Genomic DNA, 23,837 nt, shown 5'->3' on the forward strand with positions numbered 1-23,837 from the left:
TGCATGCAGAGGACCTGGGGGGAGCTTTGTGCACGGCCCCTGAGGGTTTGGACAGGGCGCACTGGGAAGGGGCGAGTTTGGGACGAGAACTGAGGTCCCCTCACAGCGGGGCTGTATCTTCTTCTGGAAGATGGACAGACGCTCCTTTGTGAGTGGGAAGGGCTCTTTCTCTACCGATGCCGCACCTTCTCTCCACCTGTGCAGCCCACCTGCATGCCCACTGCCCAGGGCCCTGGTGCTGCCTGGGAGGGACTCTCAGGTCGGGGGGAGCCGTGCCAGGCTGAGGCAGTCTGGGGACAGGTTTCCTGGAGGGTAATGCCCCATGGCACCCTGAACTATAGGGATCTTACCCTGTGGAGGCTGTGGGGCATGCACGTGGGGGGAGCAGAGATGAGAGGCCTTGGGGGGTCTCTGGGACAGTGAGGATGAGGGCCTGGGGAGGGCTGGCTGAGTCCTCCATCTTTGGGCAGAAACTCACCCCCCTCCCCTCCCACCACAAAAGCAGGAGAGAACTTGGGCTTTTCTTAGAACTTTTGTCATTATTTAATTATAATATAATAGAATAGGGTGAGGGACTCTGAAGTGTTTGTGGAATGCAAGACAGGACATGTGCTCCGGAGTCCCTGACACCCAGGCAGCCACAGACCGGCCTGCCCCGCAGCAGACCTGCCTGCTGGGCGAGGCCCCTTTAAATAGCACCGTGTGTGGTTGCCAACCGGAGGGCGATTCCCGGGGGAGGGTCCCCAGAACTGGCCTCTGAGGGGGTGACTCTAGCTCTGCCTGTTCTTATCCTTGCTACCCCGCCACCTTGGGGCTGCTTGGTGGGTGGGACCGTGTCTGGGGGTGGCCCATGGGCCCCCCACTCTGCCTTGCCAGGAGCTCCCTCCCAGGCCTGGAGGAGCACAAGGTCCCCACCCCCTGCGTGGACCCCTCTGGGTGTACAAGGGGGCATGTCACTACTCCAAGGCAGGGTCTCCAACCAGGGTCCTTGTGCGCCCGTGTCCCGGCAGCAGGCTCCCCTGGGAGGTGGTGGGGGGCCACGGAGACTTGGGCAGCCTGACCCTCTGGAGGCCACAGCACTAGACCAGCACCCCGCCCCCGCCCCGGGGAGACACTGGTGGGAGGCCCAGTGCAGCACAACCAGAAAGTGACTGGCTCAGGCAGCTGGGCCTGGAGTCCTGGGTCGTCTCCTTTCCTGACCACAGCAGGCGACAGGGACACCTCCTACCCCCAGGTTGAACAAGGGGAGCTGAGCAGGGCTGGCCTAGGCAAGGCTGGTCACCATCACCGGGCTCAGCCCTGGGGCGACTCCCCACCTCCTCCCCACTGCACACTCCTTCAGGGAAGGCTCCCACCTGGGCTCCCAGTGGAGGGTCTGAGGGATGCTGGCCACCCGAGGAAGCCGCTGGTCAGAGGGGCCAGGGGCAGGGTCCGTGTTCGGGGCTCAGAGGCTGGGGTTCCTGAGGGCTATTGGCTGAGGCCCTGCGGCCCGGGGATCCCGGCATGCTGGGGAAGACAATTGTGGCATACTCTGTCTGTTCAGGGATGCAGGGAGCGGGGGGCTCCGGCGTCTTCTCTCGCCACTGGAAGTCCAGCTCCCCATAGTCTACGGTGAACACAGGCACTGCACAGGGTCCCTCCTTCTTTGGGGAGAGAAAGAGGGAGGTGTTAGTGGTCTGTGGTGGCGGACAGGCAGGTGCACGCGTGCCCACCAGGGGCCAGGGCAGGGCCTGGGCTCTCAGACCCTTGCTAGGGTCTGGTGTCCCTGTGCTCAGATCCCATGACAAGGCCGGAGACAGGCGTGCTCCTGAGCCTGCGGACCCCCACCACCCGGGGCCACAAAGGGAAGGAACTCACCAGGGGCTCGTCCTCGTTCCCACAGGCACAGGTACCTACAGAGAAGCGCATCTGGAATGAGGAGGCCCGGGACACCCCACGCTCCTGCAGGTGGTGGGGCTGGGGGCTTTGTAGCAGGGCCCTTCCACCCCAGGGGCTCCCATGAGGGTGACCGAATGTCCTCTCCCTTGCCCGATGGTCTGGCTAACCCTACCCCCCACGCAAGGACCCTATGTCCCTGATCATCAAGTGGAGAGCCACAGGTCCCATGTGGACCGGGAGTTGTGCTGGGTGGCGGCCATACAGGCCCTCTGGCTTCCAGTCCCCATACTCCTGCCATGGGAACCTGCCATCTCTGGCCACAAACCCCCCACGGGGAAACATGCAGGCACCAGCCCTCCGCACATAGCAGACGCCTGATGAGCAACGCAGCAGCCAGTGTCTCTCCATCGGAGGCCACACAGCTGCAGGGGGGCTTGTCTGGGACCCCATGGGGCCTCCCGTTCGGCCACATGTTCCCTGGGGTGCCCCCTGGCCCAGGATACCAGGACCGGGCCTTTGGAGGAGCTGACCCCCAGGCTGGGTCCCCTCTGGGTGCCTCCTTCCAGTCCCAGACGTGGTCATCAGAGTGACTGAGTCCAAGCTGTCTAGGACAACCAGGAGGTCAGGATGTGTGCAGAGTGGGGGTGAGTGGGGGTGACTGGGGGGCTCACAGCAACCACCCTGGTGTCTGTGGTTGTCAAGGGCAGAGCCCAGCAGCTGTGAGAAATCCTTTCAGTGTCCTGTGGGCTGTGGTGTGGCCTGAGGTTTGGGAGGGCCCTGTGTTCCCAGCATAGATGGCTCAGCCTTGGGGGGGCTGTTGCTTGCCTTTCTGTGTGACCTTGGCCACAACCCTCTCCACCCCACTCCCCTCAGACCCCTCCTTAGAGCAGGTGTATGGGAGAGGGGTGACCCCAGAACCTGGGAGGCCCTCTTCAGCCCCAGCCCCTCCATGAGAAGTGCTCACTGTGGGCGGGGAGGGGTGGTGGTGGCTGGGGGGAGGAGCTTCAGGAGACTGGGGTAGTGACAACAGTGGGGCTTGGCGGGGCCTTACCTCGAGTGGCCCTGGGGAAAGCAGTGGCCAGGACCCAGGTCAGCAGCAGCAGGAGTAGGATCCCTACCAGCACACCTGTGATGCCAATGACCAACCCCTGTAACTGGCCAGGGTGTCTGGGTGGGGGGCTGGGGCTCTCTGTGGGGGGATCCAGGATTCTTTCTGGAAAGGCAAAATGAGAGAGGCTCACAGAGGGGACTTAGTAATGGGGATTCAAGGAGGGGACTCAGGGAGGGGGACACAGGCAGGGGAACTGAGAGAGAGGCACACAGGGAGGGGCTCAAGGAGGAGATTCAGGGAGGAGGGCACAGGAAGGGGGCTTAGAGAAGGGACTCAGGGAGGGGGTCGCAGGAGGGAAGCCAGGGCAGGGACTCAGGGCCCTCCCCTTCGCTCTCCATGTCCAAAGGTCTGGCCCCTGGTCTTGCACTAGCCAGTCTTGTCCCCGACCCCGCCCTGCCCACACCTCTGCTGAACCTGAGCTTTGCTGCATCCTGAGAGGTGCCAGCCACCTGCCGCCCTCCCTCAGGCTGTGCCCTCCCGCCAAGGGCAGAGGGTCTGGGGGTGTGTCCCATCCCAGAGGTTGATGGTTGATGCCGTTTGTCCCTGCGGGCCTGGGTGTGGACAGAGCTGCTCGTGGAGCCGGGGAGGCCCTGCCCACTGCACACCCCCATCTTGGGCTTGAGGCCGCACCCTTCACGGTGAGCTCTGCACGGGGGCTCTCATTGATCTGTGTGTTGGGGGGCAGGTAGATGGCCCCGCACAGGTAGGTGCCGCTGTCATTAGGCCTGGCAGCTGCGATGCTCAGGTGGAAATCCCGGCCGCTGGGCAGCCTCGTGATGTGGAAGCGTCTGTCCGGGCCAGGCTGGACGTGGTCCTCCTGGAAGGCGACCAGCTTGTCTGTCTGGTTGCGGGGGCTCATGCGGTACCAGTTGAGCACAAAGCTCTTGGGGACGCTGGAGAGGCTGCAGGTGAAGGTGGCGTTGTCGCCCTCTTGCACAGTGAGCTGTGCCGGGGAGAAGGTGAGGGGGCTCCAGGGCCTGTCAGGAGAGTCTGTGGGGGAGGACCAGAAGCCGGTGAGGGAGGGGCGTGGGGACGGCGGCCCAGATCCTTCCCCCCAACTCCCCCAGCTACAGGGCCTCTGCCTCCAAGCCTTGCAACTTCTTGCACAGCCCCAGGGATATGGTGCTCACGTCTCACCAGGCAACTCCATGGTGGGGTGAGGTTTGACGATACTGGGACTCGAGGCCTGGGCTGTGTTCTGGCTCTGACCCCCAGATCTCCTATTTCTCCCCCAAACAGTGGGGTTTCAGGTCCTCCCTGCAGGCCTAACTGTCATGTTCCTAGCTCCACTATCCTGGGTCCCTGGCTCATCGTGCTAGTCTGGTCCTGTGTGCCCTGATGGGGGCAGGGGCGGGCCAGGATGCTGGGCGGGCCAGTGGGGGCCTCTCTTGGAAAGCTCAGCATCCGGCAGGCTCAGGGTCCAGCCTTCAGCCTATTGCGGGACAAGCTCAGAGCTGGGATGGGGTCTGCCTTCTGCCTTCTGCCATGACTCAGGGGACTGGAGTTCAGAGCAGCTGGGCCATTATCCCTGATATGGATAGAAATGGAGGCCCCTGATGGTCCTGGACTCTGACCCACACTCCTCTTGCAAGAACACCTGATTGCCAGGCCCTGGCCCCGGGGATACCCCCAATCCTTGGAGGGGCTCACGCCTCCTTCTACCGGTGCCTGCCTCACCACCACATGCACACGTGTCTGGGTGAGTGTGTGTGCCCCCCCCCACACACACACACTTGGCAGAAGCCCCTCCCATCTGGCCCAGGCAACAGGACAGCAGCACCCCACAGGGAGTCAAGGTGACACAGGAACAGGTCAGAGTCTCCCAGGGTCCCAGGGTAGGAGCCACGGCCAAGCCCATACGTGCTAAGCCTTCCATTCTCCGTAGCTGGCTCACCAGGGAGGCTGTGCTGTGATTCCTGATAGACACACGGGGACCAAGGCGCAGATGGAGGATGCTCCAGGTCTCAAGCTGCTCTGTCGGGACCCAGCTCTGGGTCTGCCTCTGGCTGCCCTGATCCTGGCCAGGGGACCTTGCCTGGAAGCCCGGGGCTCCTCCCGGGTCACTGCCACACTGCTCCAGGCCTTGGCTTCCTCACCCGGGAGGGAATACCCAGACCCAGACGTGGTCCAGTGAGGTCATTTCCTGGCCCCCCTACACGTCCCATACCCCTCAGCTCCCAAACACTGCAAAGACGAGACGCCCACTGGCCTGGGGGCTGGGCATCTGCCCATGGCCCCCAGCCCGGCTTTCCCAGAGGAGACCCCCCACCCACAGGGGACCATGCTAAACCCCTTTCCTATTTGTCCTTGCGTGTCCCACCCACTCACAGCTGGCCCACCACAGCGGGACCTCCCTGGCGGTCCTGACGCATGTCTTCGTTATCCGTGTATTCGAGAAGCACACGTGTTTATAAAGAGAGCATCATGGGAGTAACCAGGCAATCGGGGCGCTGGGGTGCCGAAGTCGGTCGGGGCATTGCCGCCTTGGCCTGGGCTGCTGGGTCCGTGGGCCTTCCCCCACCCTCACTCTGCATGTCTCCTGCCCAGCCCCACACGCCCCTGGTCCCACTGGAGATGTGCCTGCGCCTGCCTCCTGACAAATGCCCACCAGGAACCCCCTCCCACTGAGGCCTCCAGACAGAATCTGGGCCTCCGAGGATTGGCCCTTGGGGTTCCGCAAGGTGCGTAGCATCCCCTTCCCTCCTGTAGAGCACCCGCCCCCGCCCTGACAGGCCTCCCCCTGGGCTCCTGAGTGGACTCTGGATCAGACCCTCAACTACCCCACCCCTCACCCAAATTGGTGACCACTTGGGTCACTTGTCTGTTGGTTGGCTCTTTGCAGCACCTCTTGGGGAAGCCGAACTTGGCAAGGAGGGCAGACTGGGTGGCCCTTAGCCCAGCCTCTGCCTCAGTCTCTATGTGGCAGCCTCCTGGTCCTGCTCAGGCTCTGCAGACTCCCAGGTCCCTCCTGGTGGCCCTTGAGACCCCATTCCCTTTGGTGGCACCATGGCTTTCTTGCTTCTCCTTGGACCCCTCTCCAGGGCACCCCCATCTCTGTGCCTGTTGTACCCTCACCCCCGGGGGTCTCACAGCATGGTCAGCGCCGAAGCCTGGATGCAGCAGCAGCCATGGGTCCCGCCCGAGACATGTCGGGGTGGTCTTCCCTGTGGGGAGTGTGGAAAGGGGAAGCCCTACACCCTGATGCTGCCCCAGAGCCCATTCTGACCAGGGAGTACCCACCTCCCCAAAGTCACAAGGTGCATGGCTGTTGAGGGCTCTGACGGTTTGGCTGGGGTGCAGGCCCACGGGGGGATCCCGGCTGGGTGCTCAGCAGCCTGTCCACATGGAGAAAGATGAGCTTCCTGGAACGGGGGCTCAGGGACACCTGGGGAAGCGGGCCGGTGGGAGCACGGGTCTGAAACCTCACTGGGGTGAGAGGGGGGCTCGGTGGGCACTGGGCTCGCTGCTTTCTGGAGCAGGTGTGACGGCCAGATGGGACAGGGACCCTGTGTACACACACCTCTAAGTCAACCCAAACTTCCCCAGAGGAGCGCTGGTAGTAGAGCCCGACTGAGTACGGCCGTCCCTACAGTAGGAACACCTGTGAATCTTGTGTTGTTTGGCTTTGAACATTGAAGTGTCATCTACTTATTTCGTATTTGATAATAAAATGTCAGTAAGGGGCCCTAGGGCCTTTCTTTGGGGAATGGCAAGGAGGGAGCCTTGTGCGCAGGTGGGGAGATCTCAGGGTCGGGCCCAGCGTGGTGGGACGGGCTGCGTGGCAGGAGGCACAGCCACTGCTGTCCTGGAGGTCACAACTTTCTCATCTAGCACCCAGCCAGCAGTTGATTTACGCAAGACCTGCCTATGGTACTGGAAGAGTCACCCGGTGGACGGTCACCTCCTACAACCCCCATGAGTCTCCCACGCGGCAGGAGGGGGACAGGGTGCCTTCACTTCCTTGCCGTGGGGTCCCTGAACTTGCCGCATGGAGGATCAACACGTCCCTGAGGTCCCACACGTGTCCGATGCACCCAGATGACACACACCTACCCACCCTGCTGGGACCCGTCAGGGGCACGTGGGGGTTCACGGCAGGGAAAACAAGCAAGTTTTTGTTGGGGACTACACCAAACTCAAACCCTTCACACAGCAAAGGAAACCATCAACATGATGGAAAGGCAACCTACAGGACGGGAGGAAATACTTGTAAATCATTTATCTGATGAAGGGTTGATATCTAAAACACGTAAAGAACTCACATAACTCAATAGCAAAACCCCCCAAATAATCAGATTAAAGAATGCACAGAGGACCTAAATAGACAGTTTTCCAAAGGCGTCCAGAGGGCTGACAGACACCAGGAAAGACGCTTACCATCCCTCATCGTCAGGGAAATGCAAATGGAAACCACAATGAGATATCACTTCACACCTGTCAGGATGGCTAGACTCAAAGACACGAAACAACGAGAAAAAGGCACCCTCGGGCGCTGTTGGTGGGGATGGGAGCTGGCACAGCCACCGCAGAGAACAGCGTGGAGGGTCCTTAGAAACTGAATAGAGCTGCCCTAGGATCCAGCTACTGTACTACTGAGTATTTACCCAAAGAGAACAAAAACACAAATTAGAAAAAAGCCACATGCACTGCCATATGTCCTGCGGCATTATCTACAAGACCCACGGTACAAAAGCAGCCCGCGTGTCCGTCCACAGTGGTTAAAAAGGTGTGGTGTGCGCACACAATGGGACGTCACGCAGCCATAAGAATGAGATCTTGCCATTTGTGACAACATGGGTGGACAAGGAGGGCATTACGCCAAGTGAAATAAGTCAGTCGCGGGCGTCTGGGTGGCTCAGTGGGTTGGAGCCTCTGCCATTGGCTCAGATTGTGATCTCGGGCTCCTGGGATCAAGTCCTGGTGATCTCGGGGTCCTGGGATCAAGTCCCGAATAGCATTGGGGCTCTCTGCTCAGCAAGGAGCCTGCTTCCCCACCCCCACCCGCCTGCCTCTCTGCCTACTTGTTATCTCTGTCAAATAAATAAATAAAATCTTAAAAAAGAAAAAAAAAAGAAATAAGTCAGTCAGAGAAAGATGAATACTGTGTGATCTCATTTATACGTGGAAACTTAAAAAAAAAAAGAGAGACAGAAAAAATTAAACAAAAACTTCCTGGATATAGGGAACAGATTAGCAGTCGTCTGAGGTGGGAGTGGGGTGTCAGTGGAAGGAATGAAGGGGTCAAGAGACACAAACTTGCAGTTATAAAATGAGTAAGTCACGGGGATGGGATGTAAGGCATGGGGACGGTAGCTAATAATCCTTTCTCGCACGTTTCAAAGTACCTAGAAGAGTGAATACTGAAAGTTCTCCTTACATATTTTGTGACTCTGTGTGGTGACAAGTGTTAACTGGTTAAATTTTGTAATATGTACAAATAGCGAATCATTTCACTGTGCGCCTACAACTAATATAAATGTTCCTAATTCAGGCGCCTGGGTGGCTCAATTGCTTAAGCGTCTGCCTTCGGCTAAGGTCATGATCCTGGAGTCCTTGGATCAAGCCCCATATCAGGCTCCCTGCCCAGCAGGGAGTCTGCTTCTCCCTTTCCCTCTGCTGTTCCCCCTGCTTGTGCTCTCTCTCTCTCTCAAATAAATATTTTTTTGTTAAAGATTTTATTTATTTATTTGAGAGAGAGAGAGAGAGAGAGAGAGAGAGAGAGAGAGGGAGAGCACACAAAGGAAGAGGGAGAGAGAGAAGCAGACTCCCCGCTGAGCAGGGAACCCGATGTGGGGCTCGATCCCAGGACCTGAGATCATGACCTGAGCCAAAGGCAGATGTTCAACTGATTGAGCCATCCAGCCGCCCCAATAAATAAAATCTTTAAAAAATATATTCTTAATTCTAAGTATTCCATATCTAAAATAAAATTGAGATCTGAGTTTAAAAAAAAGAAAAAAGAAAAAAACCAACCAGAATGCCAGTGGTGGTGACAGAGAGAACTGGCGTTTGACCAGAGTCAGAAGAAGCCAAGGACAGTGACATCCAGGGAGGTAGGCGGCCCTTGACTGGGCTCCCATCAGGGCAAGATAATCCAGCAAGAGGGAGCATCAGAACGAAGGGCCCCAGGGGGAGAGCCCCTGGAGTGTTAGTAGAGAGGTCTGACCTCTGTGAGATGAGTGGAGCCGTGCCCCCCAGTGCACCTGCTGGCACGGCCCTCAGCCTCAGCATGGCACAGTGTGATCTTATTTGGAAATAGGGTAGGGGCATTGGCTTATGGGTAGAGCTTGCGACTCTCCACCTCAGGGTCGTGAGTTCAAGACCCATGTTGGGTACGGAGACTACTAAAAAAAAAAGGGTTATTGCAGACATAATTTCTTTTTTTTTATGACTTTTTAAGAAATTTTTTAAAAAAGATTTTTATTTATTTATTTGACAGAGAGAGAGAGATCACAAGTAGGCAGAGAGGCAGGCAGAGAGAGAGGAGGAAGCGGGCTCCCTGCTGAGCAGAGAGCCCTATGCGGGGCTCAATCCCAGGACCCTGGGATCATGACCGGAGCCGAAGGCAGAGGCTTTAACCCACTGAGCCACCCAGGTGCCCCGCAGACATAATTTCTTAAGATAAGCTAGAACCCATGGGTTCCTAATGCAACATGGCTGGTGTCCTTACAAGAAGGGGAGAATTTGGACACCAGCATATGAGGGGAGCGCCACATGATGCTGGAGCCAGATGGGCTATTGCGTCCACAGGCTGAGGCCCCCAGGATTGCTGGCAAACACCAGGCGCTGGGGGAGCCTGGAAGGGAGCCTCCCTCACGGTCCTGGTGGGAACTGGCCCCATGCACACCTGGTCTCGGACTTCCCGCCTCCAGAAATGCCAGACCACAACCTCCAGGTGCTGAAGCCTCCAGGGGCTGGCTTTTTTCCCCGAAGCCCCAGCAAATCCATTCACAAAGGTGCCAATACAGCCAATCGGAGACTTGGAGTAACGGGTGTTCACTACTGCGTTCTTGTGACTTTTCTGTATGTTTCAGACATTTTTTCAAAAATTTAAGTTGGAAAAATAACTAAAACAAATCTGCCTTCAAAAAAGAGATCATGGGCTACGCAGGCAGTTTTCAGAATTGACCTTTTTGAATTCTCAGTGCAAGGCAGACACTAGCGTCCCCAGCCGCAGGTAAGAATGCCGCTGCCCAGTGAGACGAGGTGACTTGCCAAAGGTCTCATCAGCCATGCCTTCCTTTGAACTCAAGCCTGTCCTGTTCCAAAGCTGTACTCCTCCTTACTCTCGTTCACTAGGATCTGGGCCAGCCAGCTACTGAGTTTGGGATATTCCATTAAATGGAAGAAAAACACGTACGTAAGGAGGTATGGGGGGCAGGGAGACATCCATGGGAATGATCCAAATAATAAGGGCAATAAATTAGGAAAGCAAAGAGATAGCACTCAAATGTCCCCGCAGCCAGGAGCGCCCAAGTCTGGTGGAAGGGGAAGAGGGTGACCCGACATATGATGTTGGCAACGTGGTGTGCTCAGGGCTGAGATGGGGAAAATGAGCCCCAAGCTGGTGCCTTTGACTCTGGACAGCGGCTGCAGTATCTCATTCTCACCTTACCCTGCTTGGGGAAGGGGTCCCGGGGGGTTGTGGGCCTCCAGGGCTGAGTCAAGGCCCACATTTATGCCTCCGTTCCCCCTCCTGGGGTGATACTCACACCTCTGCCTCTGTGCCTGGGCTCCCCCGCAAGGCCCCCCAACGGGGCACCTTTGGCCACATGCCCTTGGGCCTCTGACCTCAGCTCTGAGGTTCCTCCGCTAATCCTGAGAGTGGCCTACCTGCCTTCCTGGAGAGCCAGGCTGGGCTAGGGAGGAAACATAGGGCGGCTGGCACCCCACCATTGCCCAGCAGGCCCGGGAGGTGCACCAAGACTCCAGTATGGGCAGTCCCAGTGGGACCTCATTGTGGTCCTTCTGGGGGCCATGCCACCTCCCAGCCTAATGAGGTCCAGAGGAAAGACCCTGGGCCCATCCAAAGGATCCACCTTCCTCAATGTTCCCATCTGTGCAGCAGCCGAGGACAAGGGCAGCTGGGCCCCTCTCCCCGACCAATGGACTTCGACCGGGGTCCCCAGTGGTAGATAATCTGTGCAAGGGGGGTAAGGGCCAGGCCCCCTTGCCGGAACCTGCCGTGGATGCTCGCAGCCAAACCCAGACCCTATACACACAAGAGTCTCGTCCAGAGACCTAGGTCCACAGCAGGTGGGCTGCAGAAGTGGACAGTCTCCACTTGAATGGTTACTCTTCTGATATAATTAGAGAAATGTCTCTTGGCCATCTGCCTGGGACCTCACAGAGACAGTCAGTCCCCTGGGGCACTGGTTCCAATCCCTGGAAAATATGGGGCATCTGGGCTGAGGTTTGGCGCTCTGGTCAGCCCTTATCCTACAGAGGGGCAAGCCTGTCCCACAGGACCCTGAGGAACAGCTGGGATGTTCCTGCCTGCTCATAGGTGAGGGCTGGACTCACTGCCAAGTGAGGTGGGCAGGCAAGAAGCTGGAGCCCAGAGATGCACTTCACCCACCCAAAGTCACACAGCACCCTGCCAGGGCCTATGAGGCCAGATCCCAGCACAGCCCCCTCCCTGTCTGTCTGCCAGGGACCAAGAGCCAGAGGTCTTTCCCTGAGACCTGATCCCATGCCACCCAGCCCTGACCCACATACCTAGGAGCCGTCCTGGCCACCAGCCCAGCTGCAGCACGGCCCAGACGAGTGGCCAGGGCGCCCGTGGGGTCCCCATGCCCAGAGCGCAGCCAGCCTGGTTTGCCAGTCTCCTCCTCCACGGCTCTGGCAGAGGTGTGAGCGGAAAGGAAACTGTCCCGGGTCAGGACGGAGGGACACGCCCCAGCCCCACCCCCTCTTCCTCCTCCTCTTCCTCCACATGGGTGGAAATAGGAGGGGAGCCCGAGAGAGACTGGGGGACTGAGGGAGAGAAAGATGGGGGAGACAGAGTAGGGGACTGAGAAGGGGGATGGGCGAGAGAAAGTAGTACAGAGGGTAGGGGGAGGGGTGGGGAAGAGTGAAGCACAGGCGGATGGGGGGGCACCCAGCTGCCCCTCTTCCCCTGTGGGGTCTCTCCATCTGAGCAATTTGTCATTTGTTGTGGCTTCTTTCCCCTTCTGCTGAGGCTTGTGAGGGATACTGGACTCTCTTTTCTCCCCTCCCCAACCCATTCTGCCCTTTGCAGGTGGACTATGCATTCAGGCCCCTGGGGATGCGGTGAGGGCTGGGCTCAAGCCCATGCCCACCTTGTCTTCTCTTGAAGGCTTGAACCGACCACACTCTGCAAGTGCTGGAGAAGGTGGGGGCAGGGCCACTGCCAAGGGTGTGCCCCTCCCCCCAGGGCTGCAAGGCCAGGCTGGGGCAGCTGAGGGGCTGCCTGAGCCCCAGGCTGGGTCCGGGAAGGGCATTTCTGGTAGGCCTACCTGAGACCCCCTCCCCTCCTGTCCTGTCCCAGGCCTTGGAGTGCCCTGGCCCTGGATGGGGGGAAGGGGCTCCTGCAGGAAGCTGGCACCCCCAGCCCCCAAGCTTCAGGGTGCCACCTGCCGGTCTCCTGAAGACGTCCCGTGTTGGGGGCTTAACCTTCAGCGTTTGGGCTGCTCAGCGCAGCCTGGGGACAGGGGCGGTTGGGGGTGGTCGTGGGCCGGGGTCTCCAGGCTCATCCGGGCCGGGAGGGGGCGGCGCGGGCTGGGTCGTGGGCCTGGGGTCTCCAGGGCGCCTGCCGCGTGCAGCCACACGTCTGGCCGTGGCGGGTTTGCTGGAAGCGGTTGGTGATGAATGGAAAGCGCGAGAGGAAACTGCTGACAGCGGCAGCCCCAGGCTGGGTGCGTGGGTCTCACAGCCCGAGAGCAGCCCGACAGCTGGCGCCGCCCCGGCCCCGTTCACCTCGGGCTCGGCTGCCAAGGGAAAACATTAAAGACAACTGAAACGATGGAAAAAGAGCATCAAAGATGGTGTCTGCAAGCGAAGGCGAGCAGAGGAAGCTTCGGTGGTGAGCGCAGGGCCACTCCCCGAGCCCCGCGTGGGCGGCAGGGGGCGGGGCACTAGGCCCAGAGGCCTCGGATTGCTGGGGGGTGGGTGGGCCCTCCGGACAGGTGTCTCCTGGTCCGCCAGCCCTCGGGGCTTCCCCTGGGGCCCCGGACTGGGGATGTGCGGTCAGGTGGGGTTCGGGGCTGCCAGGGGCCCGGCAAGTCTCGGGCCCCGTGGGCACGGGGGGACCTGCATTTTCCAGCCCCAGGCTTTGCGCTGGGAGACATGCCTCCCTCAGAGGCGAGTCTGAGGGGTGTGTGCTGGGATTCCAGGCGACTACAGAGCCACCCCCCACCCTCCACCCCCCAGCTACCCCAGCTGTGATTCCATCTGCAAGAACTTGGATGCATGTCTGCCTGTCCTGAGTTGGGATGCACTGTGCCCCTCCCCCAGCACCCTCTGTGTCCTCCTTTCTCCTCCATCCCGCTGAGCTTCCTTGGGGTGAGGGGCTGTGGGCACGGCCCACTCAAAAGGTTGGAAGGGGCATTTGCGCCCTGGAGGGTTGGGTCAACAGGCCGATTTGGAGTCACAGGAGGGCACAGAGACCCTGCAGGCGGGAAGGGGAGGGGTACACAGCCTGGAGGAACCTCACACTCCACACTAGGGTGGGCAGGTGTAGCGGGTGATGGGATCAGAGCCTGGGAGGGAAGCTGGGACAGGTGGGGGAGGGGGCAGGGGTCCCAGGGACTGCTAGGGTGCTGTACTCCCAAAGGGAGCTTCCTACCACTTGTCAGCACACTTTTCCCCAAACACATATTCTTCCTCTCACACAGTGTCCCTGTCATACTCACTGTCCCTGTCACACACACCGTCCCCCCAAGACATACTGTCCCCACTGCATACTGTTCAAACCACACGTTGTCCCCATCATACTCATCGTCCTCATCACACACAGTGTCCCTGTCACACAGTGTTCCCATCATACTGTCCCCATGACACACACCATCCCCCCAAGACATACTGTCCCCACTGCATACTGTTCAAACCACACACGTCCCTGTCATACTCACTGTCCCCATCACATACAGTGCCCCTGTCACACAGTGTCCCTGTCACACTGTCCCTGTCACACACTGTCTCCTTCCCTCATCATCTTTTCTTAGGGATAGGACAGGCTCCCTGACTGGAAAGAAGGGCAAGATCAGGGTCCTTTGTGTCCCTCCCTGTGTCCCCCACAGGCTGGCCCTCTCCTCCCTGCCCTGTGTCGTGGTTTCACCCCTTTGGGTTTGGGGGGTCCCAGCTGAGGTCACAGCTGGGGTTGCCCGTCCCTGTCTCCACTTACAAGCAGGCACCAGGGACAACCCAGGAGCCCCATTCAAGGGATAGTTGATGAAGAAAGATGTGTGTGGTCATTGAGGTAACCAGGTTCCCTCGCAGTCTCGGAAACAGCCGAGAGCCGGCCCCTCACACGTGGCTCAGGCTCTCTCGGTAACACATTGTACAACCGGCAGTGGTGTCACAACCAGGATGCTGACACGGGGACCATGCCCTGAGCACAGTCAGTTCCCGTGCGTGGTTCTCGTGTGCATGTCTTGTGGCCCTGGGACCACCCTGCACCCCCGCACACAGGAGTCACCGCACCCTCGTGCCTGTCCCTCCTTCCAGTCACCACCGGCTTTCACATCTGCTCCATGTCAGCCTGGGGGGGATCCAGCATGTGGCCTGTGGGGTGGGGTGGGGCACGATCTGTCCATGTCCCTGTGTGGCTGGTGGGCTCCTTCTTGTGTCTGCCCAGAGCTCTGCGGTGGGCTGAGCACCGGCGGGCTGGTCCCGGCTGAGGCCTGTGCTGGGGCCGATCGGTGCAGGGAGTCTGGGATCTACAGCCTCCGCCGTCCCGCGAGGGCCTCCTGTCCCACGTGCTCCCTGCCACATGCCCGTTGTCCTGTGATCCTGCCTGGGCCGTGTGTGCTCCCTGGGGAAGCTCCCCTGTCTCCCCGCCCCGCCCCCCGCCCCCCCCCCATGTGCTTCCCGCTGGACTAACACATGGCCCTGAAGGTGGGGGTTGTTGGCAAGGTGGGTGCTGCCATCTCCCCTGAAGCAGGAGTGTCTGGTTGTGGGGGGCGGGAGAAGCTTCCTGCCTGGGGCCCTCCCACCCTCCCCGTCAGAGAAGAGGAGTCTAGTTTCCAAGGTGCCAGCCCAGCTGTGACGCCAGGCAGGGGTGTGCGGGCGGGCAGGCAGGCGGGCGGGCGGAACCTGAGCCAGAACGATGGAAAGTGGGGGAGACGGGGATCTCCCCGCGCTTTCCCGAGGCAGCGGCCCGATCACAGGGAAGTTTCCATTTATGGTAAAGCACAGGAAGCAGAAGGATCATCCTGAAAATGCCTCTGAGCGGCTGGGTGGTGATGTCACCCCGGCCTGGACAGAGCTGTGGCCCCGGGGAGGCAGTGGCGGGTTCGCAGTATTTCTGAGGTCGGAACAGGAAATGGTTAATAGTGTTTGCAAATAAAAACTTTTTGTTCTATCCTGTTTTTGAAGCATTTCCCAGAAGTTAAAAAAGAGCACCCAAGTTATTTGCCCAATTTAAAAACCCAATTTTAAAAAATGTGAACAAAACATGACACCATTTATTATCGACAAGAACCGAGATGGTTGGGGTATCTGTTTGCTAAGGTGACAAGTTACAGATTTCCTGCTCCCCTTTCTTTGTCAACTTTCGAGAACACTGCTTTTTAACGTGAACTTACTTGCAGCTTAAATTTCCATGTGTGTTTGTGTGTGTATGTGGCTGCATTTTGTGTGGGGTGTGTGTGCATGGGTACGTGTGTGTGTCCGTGTGTTTGCGCTCGCACGTGTGTGTGAGACGCGTGCTGCGTGTGTCCTCTGCGCGTCCGCCGCTTGGACTCCCAGCTTGCTGGTCCCCCCAGCTGGCACAGGGGCAGCCCCCTGCAGGCCATGACGCCAGGCACTTACCAGCTACTTGCCCTCTGGGACCTCCGCTCTGCTCCGGTGGATGTGGGTGAGGAGGGACCCTGCCCTGTCCCACACTTACCTGCTGATTTCAGTGGAGCCGTGAAATCCGGCTGTGCACCTGTATGGAAAACTGAACTGTCAGACCAAGCTGTTCTTGCCGGTTATGTTTTATTCTCAGTCTCTGTGGCTCTCATGGGTCCCCACCGGGGCTTGGTATATGTGACTGGGCCCCGGCAGGGCAGCAGTCGGTGGACACCAGGGCAAGGAACTTTGCGGGGTTGGGGGTGGGTGAGAAGGGCTTGTGGGAGCAGAACACTGGACGCTGGACATGGGGCTGCAAGGGACAGATGCTGCCATCCTAGCCACAGACTCCATGGCCCCCGCCCATAGGCCAGAGACACACACCTTGCCTGCTTGCTGGGGACTGGGCCTGGGGTCTGCCTAAGTGGCCTGTGTCCCTGGAACCGAGGTTTGGGGGAAGGCAGGGGTGAGCCCAGCACGATTATTTCCACCTGATTTTCTCTCCTTGCCTGTCTGTCTCTCTCAACTTCTCTCCTTCCAGACACACAAGGTGGGGTCCAATTAGCTAGGTGGCCTAGAGCTGGACCCTGCGATACCCTCCTCTCCCAGCCTGGCTTCCAGCTCTGACTCATTGGCTATGCTGTCCTGTCCCAAAGCTGGCATTTATCTTGTCCAGCATGGCATGGAGAGGTTTTGGGGGGACCTGCCCAGGCCATGCCCAGGCCAAGAGGGAGACAGAGGCTCTGAGCATCGTCACCTGCAGGAGACTGTCCTCATGGCTCATCAGGGCTGCCAGAAGATCTGCTTTCAAATGCTCCATCTAAAGGACCCCCAGTGGTGAGGGCTGAACCCTGCCTTCTAACCATCTTCTCTAAAAACTGAACTCAAGAAGCGAAGTGCCAGGCAGGGGGGTGTGAGCCAAAAGGAGTGTCCATGGAGGGGGAGCAGGCGGACAAGAAAGTGCTGTCTCCATCAGGTGGGGCGGCAGCAAGGGCAGTTGCCCTTGGCACCGCTCTCCATCCCCAGCCCGGCCCATTCTGGAGTCATCGATGCATCGGGAGGCTGGTTGCAGAGTGGTGGGCAGACGGCGGAGGGCAGAGCGGGGCAGAAGGGGCTGCTAGCCAGCCTCATTCCTAGAGTCCATGCTTGGAGGGACCTGTGTCCATGCAGGTGGACCCCACACAGCAGGCCAGCTTCGGGGTCACGCACAGCCCTCAGGTGTTGGCCAAACACTGTGCCGTATTCTGCCTTGTCCATCACTGTCTGGTGAAGAAGCCAACCGACTTGTTAGTTGGTGTGTGAGTAGCTTTTGCAGAGAGCTTGGTTTGTGGGTTTGGGGGGACAGATAAATGGACATATGGGAAGAGGCACATGGAGGCTGGCTTCCCTGGGGTCTGTCCCCTATGCCTTTCGAGCGATCTTCTGGGAAAGGTATAAGGAAGTTTCTGAACCAAAAAGCTTATTTTTGGATGGTGGTCAGTCCTGATACCAAGACTTCCCTAAACTCAGAGGCAGGTTGTGGTTTCGGGAGCAGAGAAGGCTGTGGGGTGGCCCATGCAGATGGGGTTGGAGCATAGGGTGGAACTTGGGGTGGAGCACAGGCTCCCACACCCAGAAGGCTGTGCAGGGTCCAGAGAGGCCAGGTGGAGAGGAAAAGCCCTGTGGGGACCTCTGCTGACCATGCTCCAGCTGTCTCCTGGGACCCCTGCTGCCCACGTGACCAGGTCCACATGCTTGCTCACCTATACACAATGGCCCTAGACCAGCCAGAAAACCCAGAGCACGAGGTCTTACTTACCATGAGAGCAGGATCTGGGTATTTACCTCTCTCTTGAACAACAAATCTGGAAGTAGGTGATCCTGAAGTAGTATAGGGATTCTAGCTGTCATCAAGTTTCCAAAGTCTTGACTTTCTGCTTCCTCCACATGTGGCTTCTAACTGCAAGTTCATCTCATGGTCCAAGGGGGCTGCAGGAGTGCCAGACATCATGTCTGCATCAACGAACAGACGTGGGGGAGAGTGCAGGGGCGGGGGTTTTCCCAGCCAGCTGGTCCTGCAGGATGGAGCCTTCCCAGGAGCACATCCCAATCATTTCCTCTCCTACCCCGTGATCTCACTTTGCTGCAAGGCAGACAGATGGCGCATAGCTGAGACAGCCAAGAAGTTTCGGAAATGCAGAATGCAAAGGGGCCATCCACTCATTTGCCAGGATCAGCTGTGGACGGGACAAAGATGAGCAGAGAATTCATCAGCCGTTGAGAGAGGAGAAGAATAGCTCTGCACACAGGTCAGAGAGGCTGTCATGGAGGCACAGAGGGTGAGCGAGAGGTTTAGGGTGCCACAGGGGTGAGGCGTTTGCTCTACCCTTGGGAGGAGTGGGCTCACGTCCCACTCTGGAGCTTCTGGGGCCACCAGAAAAGCAGCAGGCCTGGGTGCAGCATTCGCAGCCCTAGAGGGGTGGGAATGGAAAGATGAAACTGTGACCCCAGCAGGAGGCATGGGAACAGGGACGGGTCCCTGGGGGGCAGGAGGAAAGACCCAGGGAGCCCAGGTCCTGGGAGGGGTGGAAGCCTGAGGCCTGAGGACGGTTTTCCAGCAGGTGCCACAAGCCTCATGTGGGGCACACGGCAGCCTGGCTGCGTGCACAAGAGGGGGGTGGTCGCCGTGATGCTTCTATGAGCCAGGGGAGGGCGGGGACCCAGACCCACACACACAAAATATGTCCTGCACGATTCCATTTACATAAAGCCCAAGGTGGTGAAGGGGAACGTCTCCAGTCGTGGAGCCGGAAGGGGTCCTGGCCAGGCTGGAGGGGCCTCTGCAGGGGAGGAGCCTATGGAGTAGGTGGGGGGCTGCCCTTCAGGTGCACAACTAGTCTTTACAAAACCGTGACGCTCTGCATTATGTTTTAGCCGTTGTTTATGCAAACGTTCTATGTTTCTGGCCAATATAAAGTTTGAAAAAAAAAAAAAACCATAGGAGAATTTGCAAGGATACACACTCAGTGCATGTCCTCTTGGCCTCGTTTCCGATGGCGAAGGAGCACCGAGCAGTCAGGGACCGAGGTGGCTGGATGGACGTGACGTTTGCACGCGGATGAGTGGGCAGCACTGTCCGTGACAGGTCATGGGCTAAAGAGGCCAGAGCGCACCAGTACACGTTCAGTGTGATTTCTTGCTTGAGGAGAAGACATACCAGTGTACGTGTGTGTATGTGCCTGGGCCATGTACGGACATCAGCCCACTGTGACGATTTTGTGCGGATTTATTTTCTATTGCATGTTTTCCTTTGGATATATCTGTTTGTTTCTCATTTTTCCTAAAATGAAAATATATTGCTTGCGTAATAAAAAATATTCAAGGGGATAAGAAGGAAAGGCCTGTTTCTCATGTCTTGGAGACGAACCCGGTTGCCATGGAGACTGGACGGTTGTCAAGGCCGCGATTGGCTGGTGAGGGTGCGGGATGCAGGATCCTGGGCTTCCTGGGAGCTGGGGCTGGCGCAGCTGTCAGACCGCACTGCGGAGCCCGGTGCCAGCATGGACGGGGTGGACGTGTGGGCCAGCACCCTGGCCCAGCTGATGGCCAAGAGGAAACCCCAGGACACCTGGGAGCTGGTTCCTGAGGAGAACCTGTCATCCGGGCACGTGGAGGGCGGTGGTTTCCAGTACCGGCTGAGGGGGCTTTCCAGGTGCGCGGCGGTGGGCAGGGGCCTTGATGGGTCACTGGGAGGGGAGGGGCTGAAGCTGCTTAACCCCCATCTCGGTCGGCCTTGAGTCTGGAGGCTGGGCTGCTGCCGACCAGCCCTCATGGTCCAGGAGGGGTCATATACCCAGCCAGCTCTTGGCTCCCAGCAGGTAGGTGGGCTGGGGGAAGTGGGGGGGCTGGGAGCCACCTTTGTTCAGTCCCTCAGTGCTGGCCACCCCAGTGGGGGCCCTGCGGAAGCGGGGGCAGGGCAGATGCCGGGGGCAGGGCAGATGCCGGGTTGTGACTTGGCTACCCTGGCGTGAGAGCTTTGTTTGCTTGAGGCAGCATCTTCTGGTTTCCATGGCAGCAGAGCCAGCCAGAGCCGGGTAGGGGCAGGTGCCTGTGCTCAAGCCCAGCCTGCAGAAGGGCCTGAGGAGGGGGTGCTGAGTCGTGTCCAAAGGGGCACAGGCCCAGAGAGGGGGAGCTGTGTCTGGACTAGGTTGCAGGCCAGGCAGGGGCCTGGCTGAGAGCCCCAGTGTTGTGGGGGTCCTTGGGTGAGACCTGTTCCTCACTGTCATGGTGACAGCAGTGGGGACGGGCCAGGCCTACAGGGACCCCACCCAGCCAGGCATCCCTGGCCCTCCAGAGGCCGGCAGGGAGGAGGGCCAGTGGGGGGATGGAGCCTCATGGACAGGTCACTGTGGGGACTCTGGGCAGCCACATTTTGACACAGATGCCACAGCTCCTGGTGCCTGAAACCCCTGGGGTGAGGTGTCCAGTGGGAGGCTGGGTTCCCCGGGTATTAGGAGAATCAGCAGCCCCCCGCCCCCCCGTGTCTGAGAAGCACCTGTTCCCACAGCCAAGCCGGAGCTGCCTTCGGTGGTAGAGGAGGGTCACGAACACCGTTCCCTTGCCTTTCAGCTTTCCTACAGATAGAAAGACCAGGGAGCGGGTTGGGTGGGGCACAAGGGACTGTGCCACGTTCTGCAACACAGCAGCCGCTGGCCACAGGTGGCCTTCGGTTACACTGAAATGAAGCTGAAAGTTCAGCTCCCCAGGGCGCTCGCCGAGCCCAGCCCCACCTGTGGCTGTGGGCTGCAGGCTGGGCGTGCGCAGATGGAGCCTGTCCTCTCCGTCACAGAAAGTTCCATGGGATGGCACTGCCTGTGAGATGCTGGGCGGGCTTCCGGTGTGCATGTGGTTGCTTGTCTGTGACCTAAGGGTCTTGGAGAAGGGGCCCACCTCCTGGCCCTGGGGCACATGACCCCAGAGGCCCCAGACTGGTGCCTTCTTCAGCCCCAGGGTGCATGGCAGTCTTGCTCACAGGTTTGGAGCCAGAGCAGACCTGTCCAAGGGACTCATTTGCCATCGTCATGGGAGCCCCCAGCCCTCCTGGCTCTCCCCGACCTTCAGTATTCTGAGATTCCCCTGCCTATGCTAGCTCACCTTTTCTCCATGGGGATGGGGCTCTTCCTGCGAGGGCCTCCCCTCATTTCTCTGCTCAGCATGGAGACACCTTCTGCCCCCCTCACAGGACCCACAGGATTGTTTTTGGCTCTTGGTGACATGTCCGCAGGGCAGTGAAGCCCGAGCCACAACACAAAAGGGCAGCACGAGGCAGCAGCAGGGGAGTGACCTCCCACAGGGGTCAGGCCAGTCTTTGCCATCCAGTGGGCTTTTGGTACGAAACTCATAGAAAGGGATTTGCTTTTCAGTTTTCCTGATGACACGCTGCAGGCGAGGGTCGTGCACCCGTGGGAGGGGTCTCGGGTGAAGGAGCTCCTGCTGGGCCAGCCCCGAAGCTGGCCAGGGGAAAGGGCCGTCCCTGCCAGTCTGCTCATGGCTGCCTCTGTCCTCCCCACCCCCAGGCTCCAGTGTGGCCGCTGCCAGTGGGGCTGGTCCTCAGCCCACGTGCACATCCTCTTCCAGGCGTGCTTGGACGAGGACAGCCGCCTGGGGCTGGTGAAGATGCGCATCTGGGGCCAGCGGTGCCGGCTCTGCCCGCCGGGCACTGGGGGTGATTGCCAGGTGAGCCTTCTGAACGTGCGGCTCTTTCTCAACAAGCTGGTCCCGGTCATCCTGCAGAAGTGCTATGGGGAGAGCCTCAGCTCCGACCAGTGCCCCGAGATCTGCTTCGGGGAGCGCTGCGAGGCCTGCGATCTGGGCGTCTGCTTCTTCCAGAAGCCCCCAGATCCAGCCTGGGGGCCTGAGGTCAGGAGCACGCCCACCATCAAGGGCAGGTACACCTTGTTCGGAGAGGATGGCGTGGCCACCCCCGCTGCCGGCAAGCAGCTGCTCACCCTCGGCAGCGGGCCCGTGGTCGATCGTGCCAGGGGCTACACCCCCAACTCCATCACCATCCCGCTGTCGGTGTCCGACTTCATCAGGAACCCGATTTCTGAGAGCAGCAACTTCTTCAACCAAGATGATGACATCGTCACCGTCCCCTTCTCCCTCGTGCATGTGCACAGGGACCAGGGGCACGTCGGCCCCAGTTCGGGCTACCCCCCAGCGGCCGACCCCCACGCACCACTTATCATCGCCAAGGGCTCCATCTACTTGCCCGCCAGGTCCACGGCCACGTCCAAGCGCAGAGGCCTCCTGGTGAACATCAAATGCCCCATCTTCCATGGCAGAGGCCTCCTTATCAGCAGCATCAAGCCCTTCCAGCTGAAAGGCTTCATCTTCAAAGGCCGGGGCTCCATCTCCAGCCCCACCGACCCTGAGAAGGGCCTGGGCTCGGTCCCCAGTGCTGCTGAAAATGACCCCCCACCGGTGTCCTATATCATTGGCCTCACGGATGATGGAGAGGGCTCCGTCACCTTCCCCTCGTCTTTGGCAGACCTCATCAGAGACAACTCCATCCCCGGCATTGATGGCTGCGTCACCTTCCCCTTCATCTTTACGGATGAAGACAAAGGCAAGAATGCTCCTGCCAATACCCCCCAAGGCAAGGAGAAGGAGGGTGGTGGTGAAGGCCCTGTCCCTGCCGGCCAGGATCCTCTCCCGGGCACCCATGCCCGTAGACCTGTCACCGTCAGCGAGGGCTCCATCAGCATCCCCTTCTCCGTCTTCAACCTCATAAGACACAAGGGCCCTGGCTCCATCGCCAGTGGCCGCCGGAGCAGTGGCCTGGCCGTGCATGGCTATGACAAGAAGATGATGCAGCCGAGGGCCAGGCTCAGCGGGTCCGGCTCCGATCCCGGCTGGGAGGAGGACTTCTGCTGGGATGGCGATTGCTGCGCGCCGCGTTTCGACCCCTATGAAGAAGTGTGGATCTGGGTGTCCATGACTGTCTGTGTCCTCTGGATCATGTACCTGTACAAGTTCAGCCCCTGACGGCCACCGCAGCCCTGACGCTGCCTGCCGGGGTCTCCCCGTGCCCCTCAGACGCAGAGCAGCGGGACCCTCTGCCCCTGCCCGCAACCCCAGGGCCCCCAACCCACCCCTGCCCGCCCTCCCTGAGCCAAGCCTGGGCCCACAGCCTTCTCCTGCACCCCTGCTTCTGTGTGTCTAGTCTCCTGATGGGAGTCGTGGCTTCATGGACGTCTACACTGTGATTATCTGCCAAGCTGCCCACCTGGGGTCCAAGCGTGTGTCTGTGTGAGTGTTATGGTCCAATAAAATAAAAGTTAAAAGGAGAAAAACAACATGTGCCTGTGCTGTGAGGAAGCTGGCCCCCAGGAGAAGGTTTTTAGGTGGGAGGGCGTGCTGGGCACATCACTGTCCCCTGTCGGCCCCTGAGGGGAGTGGGTCACATGCACTTCTTCCCCTGACAGCTTCTGGATTCCTGGCTAGGGGTGACGGGACAGGACATCCAGGCCAGCCTCCCCTTCAGCAGCATTCCTGTGTGCATCCATGGGATTTTCCTTTGTGCACCCTGGGTAATGATTAAAGCCCCCCCTGATGACCCCCCAGCATGCATCTTTCCCAAAGCTGTTCCCCCTGAACCATGGCCAAGAAGACATATCCCACCCAGAGGACAGGGGCCAAGACACAGCCCTGCCAGCCCCTGGGACCCTGGACCCCTCCAGCACTGGTGCGGTTTGAGAAGGGCTGTCCATGCCAGAAGTCAGAGCCCTCCTGTCCATCAGTCACTCTGGACTTCCACCTTCAAAGGCCCACTTCCACAGGGTGGGGGTTGGGC

At 59.4% G+C, this 23,837-nt stretch overlaps 2 protein-coding genes across 2 annotated transcripts; one reads left to right on the plus strand and one right to left on the minus strand.

The window, feature by feature from the left end:
• Window positions 1-1,409: 1,409 nt before the first annotated feature.
• PDCD1 (programmed cell death 1) lies at window positions 1,410-11,836 on the minus strand. Its single transcript, XM_044240912.1, has 5 exons — window positions 11,708-11,836; window positions 3,620-3,979; window positions 2,930-3,091; window positions 1,858-1,892; window positions 1,410-1,643 (listed from the first exon to the last, which is right to left on the minus strand). The coding sequence occupies exons 1-5, from the start codon at window positions 11,781-11,783 to the stop codon at window positions 1,410-1,412; spliced, it is 867 nt and encodes a 288-aa protein (XP_044096847.1). The 5' UTR covers window positions 11,784-11,836.
• Window positions 11,837-19,506: 7,670 nt separating this feature from the next.
• On the plus strand, window positions 19,507-23,337 carry RTP5 (receptor transporter protein 5 (putative)). Its single transcript, XM_044240913.1, has 2 exons — window positions 19,507-19,694; window positions 21,559-23,337. The coding sequence occupies exons 1-2, from the start codon at window positions 19,543-19,545 to the stop codon at window positions 23,027-23,029; spliced, it is 1,623 nt and encodes a 540-aa protein (XP_044096848.1). The 5' UTR covers window positions 19,507-19,542; the 3' UTR covers window positions 23,030-23,337.
• Window positions 23,338-23,837: the final 500 nt, after the last annotated feature.

Source organism: Neovison vison, chromosome 3, assembly GCF_020171115.1.
Source record: "Neovison vison isolate M4711 chromosome 3, ASM_NN_V1, whole genome shotgun sequence".
NCBI classification, from domain to species: domain Eukaryota; kingdom Metazoa; phylum Chordata; class Mammalia; order Carnivora; family Mustelidae; genus Neogale; species Neogale vison.